Source organism: Pagrus pagrus, assembly GCF_965226575.1.
Source record: "Pagrus pagrus genome assembly, chromosome: 12".
In the NCBI taxonomy this organism is placed as follows: Eukaryota; Metazoa; Chordata; class Actinopteri; order Spariformes; family Sparidae; genus Pagrus; species Pagrus pagrus.
Window position 1 is genome coordinate 7,707,796 of NC_140196.1, and position 10,187 is coordinate 7,717,982.

Sequence of the window (10,187 nt, forward strand, 5' to 3'; positions counted from 1 at the left end):
CAACACACGCAGAACAACACCAGTGTTATTGCGTCACTGGTATAAACTGTTAACAAGACAGTGTTCACCTTAAAAAAGTCTTTACATACAGTTGTCGATATGTACAAAACACCAGCCGAATACGAACTTGATTTATATAGGTCATACTTATAGTTTTATAAAGTTCATAGATTATACAGTAGTAAACAAAAAAACATAGCCTAAAAGAAAACAAGGTATCTGTAATGTGATCCTATAGGTATGTGAAAACAGGATGAAACGCAGCATGCTACGTTTTTTTTTCCAGGTGAGGAGGAAGGAGGAGCTCAGTCGGGACAAAGGATGTCACAACTTCCTCAAACTGCAAAATATTTCTCAGAGATCCCAGCTGAGTTCTCTGAAAGAGTTCACGGTGTGATGAATGAACCAGTTAACTCTGTTTTGGACCACATGCATAGTAGTGCCGGGCAGATGTGTACCCTTTACACACCATAAGTCTGTCAGTCAAAGTTGAAGCATGCCTGCAGGCATCCTTCTATCCTGTTTTTTCTATTATTAAATGGTCTTTTATTACTTTTCCAGTATAAGAACTTACATTGCAAGTTCACAACCATGAAATGTTCCTTTTGACGTTGTGTAACAGTAGCTATCACACAATAACAACCCTTATCTGTAAATATAACTGTAAGTGGAATGGTATTACTCCCTCCATCACCGTGTTTATACATGTTTTTGTCAACTATTTTAAGTCGTTAACCTCCAAAAATCTTTCCTGTGTATATAACTCAGACCCCAGCTGTTAAAAGGAGAGTAGAACTTTCCTATTGAACATGTCTTCCTTTAACATCACTCCTGCTCTGAACCAATTTTCACAAATTATAAGTTTTAATGACATATCAAACCATATTGACAAACTCTTTGGTACAGTAGGGTTTTATGTTACTGTCCTCTCAAGCTCGCTTTTGCATATTCCAGGATGTTTTCCATAAGCCGTGCAGAGATTAGTTAAATCAGCTGAAGGAATCACTGGCTGCCCACTGCCCTCCCTGGAGGAGATCACCACCTCACGCTACCTCAGCAGAGCCAAAAACATCATCAGAGGCCCCGCACACCCCGGTCACCACAACTATTTGCCCTCTGGCAGGCGCTACAGGTCAGCCCCAAACATGCACCTCAAGATTCAAAGGCAGTTTCTTTCCCAAGGCCATATCCACACTAAACACAGAACAACACTGAGACTCTTATTCTTCTTCTTCGTATGTTATTTATTGTTTTTTGTATTATTTTTATTCTATATTGTTGTTGCACCATACAGAGTAGCACTCAGTAGCTTACAATGACATTAAAGGCATGCTGATTCTGATCCTGATAAGGTATGACACAGTCCTGTCTTTGTCCTCTTACACACCGCTATTGTAAACACACTCAGTCACAGTGACAGGTCTCTATCCCTGAAGTCATACAGGTACAGTGGGGGGGCTTTTGTCCCCATTAGTAGTGCACACTAACTGGAACATTCGCAAGTTGAGACGCTTGACAAGACGTCAGCGACTCAACCAACCAACTTGAGTAAATACACTTACTGAGCTCAGGTTGGGAACAGGTGAGCATATTGCACAATGAAGGTTGTTTTGTCCTCCAGGCACCTGCTGTATGTTTTCACCAGAACAAAACGGTTTAATCAGATTACACCATCAGTAAGATCAGCAGGATAGGCAACGCTGCCAAGAAGAGCAAATATGTCAGTCAGTCAGTAGAAATGAATCGGATATCAATAGAGCAGTGTAATTACAGTACCACGGAAATTGGTACAAAAATGTCAAACAATGGCAAAGGTGACTTTTGTTCGCATCTGATCCACCTGCAGGTATTGAAATGCTGGCGGTGAGCAACAGGCGCAGACGTTTAGAACAAGTCCCAGTGGCTTACTGATACCAAGCAAACAGACATATACATGCTGCAGGGAAGAGCAGCGACAGACAGATGAATGTGTCCCTCTGCTGTTGAGTTGCTGTACCAGTCACAGATGGCACACAGCACAGTCAGAAAGAGACGCCACAGCCAGGATGTCTGACTCAGCGTTTCTATGCACCACGCCTCCCTCTGGTGCCTCAAATTGCCAAGTCAGTCAGACATTTGTTAATGATCTTCTTGGACATCCAGTTTTAGACAAACACGGCTCCCTAAGTGCAGAAGGTCTTAAGTGCTTCGTGGCTACGGTCACAGAACTGAGTGTCCAGTTCTAACATTACATAATGATGATGATAAAAATAACACACATTATGGTTGAACAGTTTATTTTAAAAAAAAAAGAAAAAAAGAAAGGGATCACGGTGATGTCAACATTGAGAAATAAACCTGAAAAGCAAGGGACTTCCACATATTCTCATTTAGACCGACACGGCTGGCAAAGAGCTCTTATGGCCCTCATAAAAAACACATTTGCATGCATCTACAAAACATGCTCAGCACCACCATTAAGTGCTTTAAACACACACGAGAGCAGACTGTTGCCATGGCATGTATCATTTAGATTAGAGCAACAATAAGGCAGGTCTGAGATGGAGGAAATAGAGCCTGACCAATATACCGGTTGGACGATGTTGGCCTGTGACAGATAAAACAAATCAGGTTATATATATTGTCTGTATGTACCAGTATGAAAATTTTGTTTGAAGAGATTATAACACACAAAAAGATGCTTGGGATATTTATATATTTTAATCAATTTAGTTACATTCCCAGTAAAGTTGCTGTTGCACCCTTATTATTTGGGAACTGATGTTATAAGGTCCTTATAAAAATTGGAAGTCCCGACTGTAAGCTGTCAAATTGATCCCCATAACTCCTGAATGCAAGTAACAGGTACAAGACTTTTCTTTCTAGCTGCTCTTGTAATACAGCTCACGTTTATTTGAATTAACTTTCAAAAATCTTCCAGTCATTTTTAGACAGTTAAGTCTATTAAGGATCTGTAAAATATCCTGCCTCCGTTTCTTATTTTTTTGATACCCACATTTGAGAGATCATTCTAATAATTGTGTGTACATCGGACGATATATTGATATTGGAATTCTTTACTCGGAAAGTCGGAATCAGCCCCAAGAATCAAGTATCGGTCAGGCTCTATAAAAAAAACACTACATAATGGAGAACATGGAAATGACAGCGACCAAGGCTTTTGCTACCACTGAGAACACAGATAACATATTCTTAGTGTTGATTCTGAGGATTTTGGGGTTTTAACAAGCTGAGGTGGAATTTATCTTCTATACTTACACACAAATTACACGTAGTGTTTCAGAGTTACTATTCTCACAGTGGATTCTGGTGCTTCTCTAATTACATTGTTGGTGTTGTGGAAAGATTTGTGAGACAGTATTTAGACCAAAGGTGCTCAAACTGTTTCCCTTGGAGGGCCAAAAGCAAAACCTATTCTATCGTATTGTGTTAAGATATAAATTGGTACAAGGATCCCAAGCTCTAGTGTTGAAGTACTCGAGATTGGTTTAGGTCTCAAGACCACTTTTTGAAGGTCTCAGTCTCTTATCAGAATCAACCACATTCGTTCTTGGTCACAGACTCTGAGAGTACACTGTAGTGTTTAAAGACCAGTCACGACCACAACTGTAGAGATATCACTGTATTGAATATTTGTTTAATGCATATTGTATTTAATGGTGGTTTTTATGGGAAGATGAGTGACCCAGAAAACCTGATTCCTGCATAAAAAATGTGTATTGTTGATGACAGAACATGGCAAAGGAGTGTTGGATAAAGATGGTTAAGTTGATTTCAGCTCCTCCGTGTTTGCTCAGAGAAAACAAATCTAAATTCCACACACAGAGAATTCACCCCTGAAATGCTTTTTGATTTTTTTATCAACACATTTCTCATAGTGCACTTAAACAATACACTCTGCTCTTGTTCATAACTTTGTCTCGGTTTAGGTGGTCCTGACTACAACACTGCCAAGTTCCCTTAACTGGGACAAATGAAGCCTTATGTGGTAGACCATTGGGCTGATTTAGACAATATATACAAATAAATAATATGTTGATTCTCACAAAAATTGGAAACAAATAGACTATGTTAAGTGGTTAGTGAAATTAAATTGTGGTGGGGTTTAACTAGGGGAATTTGGACTCATGACTTCAGTATTTATAACATCCTGGCTACCGCCCTTGTAGTTACAGCTTTGTTTGTTGACAACTGAGAAAACATGTCGAATATTTAAATTTCATTGGAGAAATTTAATAACTCTGAATAATAGACAGCACATAAGTGTCTTCATGAAACAGTGATCTGGCTGAGTCTCCTGTCCTTGTGCAGCAGCTGCATTAGAGTATCAGAGAGATCCCTGTACCTCAGCCCATACATGTATGGAGCAAAGGCTCTGGGCAGCAGCATGAACACACACATATTGACCGTGCTGATCCACACACGAACATCTTGACTTATGTCTTCTCTGTGGAACAGGGAGAGCTCCAGGGCGAAAACAAAGCCCGGGGCGAAGTAGAGCAGGAGCAGCACCCCGTGAGCCAGCAGCGTGACCCGGGCCCTGGAGAAGCGGCTCTGCCAGATGCCCTGGGTCTTTGTCACCATGTAGAGCCGAATGTAGCAGTAAAAAATGAGTAAAGTGCAGATGAGTGCAGCTACAAAGAAGTAGATGTGGACCCCGAGAACGTCTTTGAGCTGAATGAAGCCGAGGGAGATGAGGACCAGACACACAGCCACACTTTCATGGGGGTTTCCCCTCTCCACCTCCATCATGATCACCAGGGTGAAAGGGTACACAGCCGCCAGTGCCCACACCCCCACCAGTATGCGGTGGGTGCGGGCAGGTGGAAGAATGTCATGGTAATGTAGAGGCCAGCGAACGGCAGCGTAGGTGTCCACCACCATGAGGGTGACGGTGAGGATGGCACAGCAGTAGGCGGTGACAGTGACAGCTGTGACCAGCTCACACAGCAGCCAGGGTACTGGAACTCTCACAGTGTTGCAGATCACCATGACCAGGTTGAGGATGAGGAAGAGCATGTCTGCCATCAGGGTGTTGGCCACCAGCAGGTAACGTGTCTCCTGACGCAGGGTACGCGACAGACAAATGCACATCAGGAGAACAGGGTTGGCTAGCAGAGTGACCAGAGTGATGACTACGGTAGGGATGAAGAAAAATTCGAGATGCCACCTCCGCAGGCTCTCCACCCAGTCCTGAGTGAGGTTTGCAATGAGTACTGATGATGTCATTTTGTCTATTGATTAACAGATACTCAGACAGAGGTGTGTTTTATGGTGTGTTGACTGTTTCCTCCAGAAGCTTCCTGCAAAACAAAACACCATAAATAAATATCAAGAGAGTGGACCAACATTAAAGTTTAAGGATGTAAACGCATACAAATTTAATTTATGGAACATTTCATATATACAGCTTAAAGGTACAGTTCACCCCAAAATTAAAATTTGGTCATCATCTACTCACACTCAGCTAGTCCGTGCATCACAGGTTTAAATAATGTCTTTTCAAAACAGTTCGGGATCTGGGGGCTTGCGGAGACTTGGATTATGTCAGGTAAGTTGTTTGGAGCCATTTTATGTTTGTTTTTTTCAGTTGTTTTTTAAGTTCTTAAAATAGTCCTCATCTTCCTCAGTTGCATACGAGAATGCTGCAACGCTTTGAAGCTCCGGAAATGTTTTGTGAACTAAGAAACGTCACCTGACTTTCCATTGTCAGAAGAAGAGTGTATAATCACTGAATCTTTTTTGGGTGAACTTTACCTTTAAACACACTATGAGTGAATGAACTGCTATAACCAAACACGGGTCTCTTAATGACAGCTAATAAAAAAACAATATCACTCTAGGCATTCATATAGCCATCATCTTGATATACTGCAAGCTGGGCACACCTGTATTACATAATTTCCCACGCACTGCCTTGGCTGACTCAGTCTTCATCATAATGACTTTAATAAAGCTTATGTAATGCTCCAGACTAAAAATATCCCAGATAATTTATGCCAAATATTCAAATATGAACATCATGTAGTGATGGACTCTGTTCCCTGAGTGTTTTGTTGCAAATGATAGAAAATGCAAATGAAGTAGTTAAAGTTGTAAATAATTAACTCAATGAAAGGATCATTAGAAAACATGCATTTAACTTAACAAATAACATATTATATAATTATTATGATATATTATTATATAGAAATTATTATTATTATAGAAAATCACTTCCTTCAGTTCAAGTTCAAGTTTTGCTCCGACACACCTATTGGCTATTTATTGATTGGCCAAAGGTAAGTTTTCTTACCTGATGTCCAGAACAGAAAAACCTCTCTGTGTTGCATATCCATTAGATTTAACCCCTCTATAAATCGATGGCCGTTTGGTACTACTCATCTCACACACTGGCCCTTATCTGATGCGCTCCTTGTTGACTCATACAGATAATACAGGGATGGAGAAAGCTACGGCCACTTGATCGTCACGTAGTTACTGGGTGGAGCTTTGGTCCTCTCCGCTGCTCCTCACTCAGTTGCTTTGTCGCTGTTTTCTACCCAAGATGTTCATTCGAAGATCTTAGTTTCTGTGCGCCAAGCATCAACACATTCACACCTCTCAAACTGATTTCGAAAGGTCAAAAACCTTTTGGAGATTGAATGAATGTATGGGAGAACATTTTTACCATGCTTGTTGTAATTCATTTATATATAGACCTTACTTTTCATCATAAACTCACACTGACGTAATCACACCTTGCGTCCTGATGTGGCCACTTAGATAAACACATAAATCAACTTCAAACCAGAGGGTTCACCCTGTACAATCTGCTGCTATCAATAGAGAACAAGCTTCATATCAATAACCACAACGTGACGTTTCTATGTGGAGTTTTTGATAAGAATTTCCTGTGACACATAATGACGTGCTTGAGTTCAACAAAGAGTAAAGGAAACACTTTATTTTTCATTTATTATGTACGTCATTTTCCTCTCAGTCCCTCCGCCATTGTCATTTCTTTCTCCTCTTCCTGTATGCATTTCTTCCTCCAGTCTCCTCCTCTTCATCCTCCTCCTCCGCTTCCTCCTCATCATCACTATCAGCTTCAATCCTGCCCCCCTGCTGTTCCTGTTCCTGCAATTCCCTTGCCATCAGTCTCTTAAAAATGTCGTACTCCTCTGCTGACGCATTGGCAACTTCTGTGAGGAAGGTGTCCTGGTCGACGCTGAGGATGCTGTCCAGTTTGGGGTTGATGATGACCGTCTGTCCTTTCTTGTCCGGGGTTTGATACAGGCCCCTGCGCTCCAGAAAACTGTGTCGATGGCGCACCTCGTCCAGAGTGAAGCGGAACAACCTGGACTTCACCATCTCCCCCTGTTTGACACCCATTCGGAAGTAGACGTACTGTGGGAAGATGAATTGATACAAACAACAATAAATTATCAGTTTGGAGGGTCAAAAATCACTAAAACATAACCTCAAATAATGACTTATAATAATAGCTGTTATACAAAAACTATGTACTTACAGCAAGAGCATAACAAGTAACTCACTGGATCATATTGTAAATGTGTTATACAGCCTGAAGGATGTGGAGATCAATAATGGCCAGCAGAGGGAGTAATATAACAGTGTCACAATTCAGAACTACTAAACAGCTTCAGAGTATGCAGTGTGTTCACACCGGAAAAGTGACAACTCTGCTCAAAAAGTGTCCATACTAGATGTGCTTTGTTTTCAGTGTGTTGTTGATGAACACTATTGTCCCACAATGCAAGGAAAGAGACGAGCTGCTCAGAGTTGTAATAAATGCATCAAATGTGTAAATGGTGGTGGAACAGCTTCAGGAACGTCTGCGGAAAACTATTGGAAAATCAAAATCTTTGAAAATAAGTCAAGTCTTGTATCATTTCCTGCTGATTCTTGTATACTAAGTGGAAAAAAACAGCATGCTATAAAAGTGTGTCCTCTTGTTGTTTCTGTCTGTAACTATGGTTTTTCATCCTGCTGGCTGTCAGCCAGACCTCCCCTTGAAAATGAGATCTTTAATCTCAATGGGACCCCTGGTTAAGTAAATGTTAAATAAATACATAACATAAAAATAAGTTAATATTACATTCTGTGTGTAATTAGCGTCTAGTCTGAATTGGTACACAGCCTATTTGAACAGGAACCCCCCTGCCTTGGTGTTATCTCTTACAGGTAGGGTGACCTTTGATGCTGTTTGATCAAGTTTTGAGGAAGTCAGTAAATCTACAGTTAACCATGAGAACAGCACTTGAACATGGGAACAGCTGCTTGTCTCTGGATGGAATTAATTCAACTGTATGGAAGGTACTATATTGTATCAAGGCTTGCAAGTAATGAAAATTTCTCATTGTCATCTGTTCCATAAAATGTCTAAAATGTAAAAAAAGAAAAAGAAAGAGAAGGCTAATCACAATTTTCCAGAACCCAAAGTTTTGTCTGAGTAACTAAGATACTGTATTAAAGATCTACGAATCAATTAATTGCCACATTTCAACTTTCTTTCTTCAGTAATAAGTCTGTAAAACACTCTTTGGTGTCCTATTGCTCTCTCAGTTGGTTAACATGCTGACCTGAAACTTGTACTCCAGCTGACCCAGGTTTTCCGTGAGTACGGCCGGACTGTCTCTGATGATGTCTGTGACCTGCTGGACAGTGAACAGACATTTCTCCCTGAGGAAGCCTACTGCAGTTTTTATAGTCTTCACAGGCACAGTCAGGATCTGAGGGTAATAGGCCACCACTCTCTGAATACTGCCTAAAGAGGGGATATAAGGAAAAACACTAGTTTCATAATCATACAGAGATTCATATTCATTTCTTCCATTTAAAGCAATTGGTCAACAGTTATATGATGAACTGTGCTCCACAAATATCAAGACCTCACCTTCACCTAAACCCAGTTTCCGCAGGTTGTCTATCCGCTGCTGGAGCTGTGGTTCCTTGACGCTGTAAAGTTCAGGACATTTGTCCAGCAGTTTGAGCACACTGGAGGGATTGAGGCCCAGGACGAACAGAGCTGTGAGAGTTGACAGAGCATGTTTGGCAGCACTGCCTCCTCTCAGTTTGGACACAGTCTCGTAGAGCTGCTCTGCCTGAGTGTCTGTGAATCCCATATCAAGAAAAGTGCGCAGGGACAGCTCTGTGTTTGGCTTCCCGGATAGAGGACTGAGTTCATGGTGGAGGCTGGTGGAGGAGCACAACAATCTGCAACCGGTGCACAGAGGCTGGAGGTGGCATCTCCAAAACTGAGGTGGACTGACAACAGAAGAGGCGTTTCTTATCGTCCACCGAAGAAGCTGAGGAAAAGAAAACATAGTTATAAACACGGAGAGCAGTTACAGACAGAGCAGGACAATGGTCACTGTTACGGCTGCAGAGAAAGATGATGTTGAGATGTTAGCAGAAATTATGCTAATAAACAAGCTGTGATATCATTAGCAAAAGTTAGCAAACATGAAGGTTACAGCGGAAGTTCGTTAGCCGTCTGGCTGTCACTCATTTGTCCGACATATTTAAAATGTTTGGTTCATTAAATCAAACGTTTTACAAAGTATCTATGTTATAATACGTTAAAGAAATTCATGTTTTGTAGCATTTTCATTCACCTGACGCGCACCAACTCGGGTACCCATGCTTGTCCGTCGTACATATGCTTCCGTGTTTCAGCTTTAGCGCAGCAAGACAAAGGTTCCGCTTCAGAGAGCTAACCGTCCTCCTGCTGCCAACACTGGGTGAAACTGAGTAAGAGACGTCGCTGGGTGTCTCCGGAGTGAATGTCTGTCCAATAACCAACCTAAAACTAACTTCACCGCGTTATTTTAAGTCCAGTTAAAAATAACACGGTTTTATTTTGTAAGTTTATTTTCAATATTAGGCTTTTCTTCAGATTTTTGACAAATGAAATCCACCTAAGAGTTGTTCCACTTAAATCAGTCAGGCCAAGCAGCTGGTGCCATTTGGTACATCAACAGAAAAATTGATTGCACTGCCATTTAATGATTTTCTGTGTTTACTGGCTGCATAAAGAATATGAAATTCAAATAAATTTACAATGTTTGCATGACAAACAAAATGAGTACACAATTCTTTAATCATCACATTGAAAAATACAGTACAAAGACAAAAATATTTGGTTAAAAATATTAATTCGTGTGTAAAAATAAATAGATAAA

General features: G+C 40.9%; 2 protein-coding genes across 2 annotated transcripts; both read right to left on the reverse strand.

The window, feature by feature from the left end:
* Positions 1-3,454: 3,454 nt before the first annotated feature.
* LOC311266256 (putative G-protein coupled receptor 148) lies at positions 3,455-6,364 on the reverse strand. Its single transcript, XM_084368540.1, has 2 exons — positions 6,296-6,364; positions 3,455-5,303 (listed from the first exon to the last, which is right to left on the reverse strand). Exon 2 carries the CDS (start codon positions 5,227-5,229, stop codon positions 4,270-4,272), a length of 960 nt encoding a protein of 319 aa, XP_084224666.1. The 5' UTR covers positions 5,230-5,303; positions 6,296-6,364; the 3' UTR covers positions 3,455-4,269.
* A 555-nt stretch (positions 6,365-6,919) lies between these two features.
* On the reverse strand, positions 6,920-10,107 carry mterf4 (mitochondrial transcription termination factor 4). The gene is made up of 4 exons (XM_084369381.1): positions 9,621-10,107; positions 8,900-9,311; positions 8,586-8,770; positions 6,920-7,389 (listed from the first exon to the last, which is right to left on the reverse strand). The coding sequence occupies exons 1-4, from the start codon at positions 9,645-9,647 to the stop codon at positions 6,997-6,999; spliced, it is 1,017 nt and encodes a 338-aa protein (XP_084225507.1). The 5' UTR covers positions 9,648-10,107; the 3' UTR covers positions 6,920-6,996.
* Positions 10,108-10,187: the final 80 nt, after the last annotated feature.

Excerpts from the sequence above, each read along its gene's own strand:
- mterf4 (XM_084369381.1), bottom strand. The coding sequence starts at position 9,647 with ATGGGTACCCGAGTTGGTGCGCGTCAG. Across the intron at positions 9,312-9,620 it reads CCCGAGTTGGTGCGCGTCAG|CTTCTTCGGTGGACGATAAG; the intron begins GTGAATGAAAAT and ends TCTTTTCCTCAG. Across the intron at positions 8,771-8,899 it reads GAAACTGGGTTTAGGTGAAG|GCAGTATTCAGAGAGTGGTG; the intron begins GTGAGGTCTTGA and ends TCCCCTCTTTAG.
- LOC311266256 (XM_084368540.1), bottom strand. The coding sequence starts at position 5,229 with ATGACATCATCAGTACTCATTGCAAACCTCACTCAGGACTGGGTGGAG.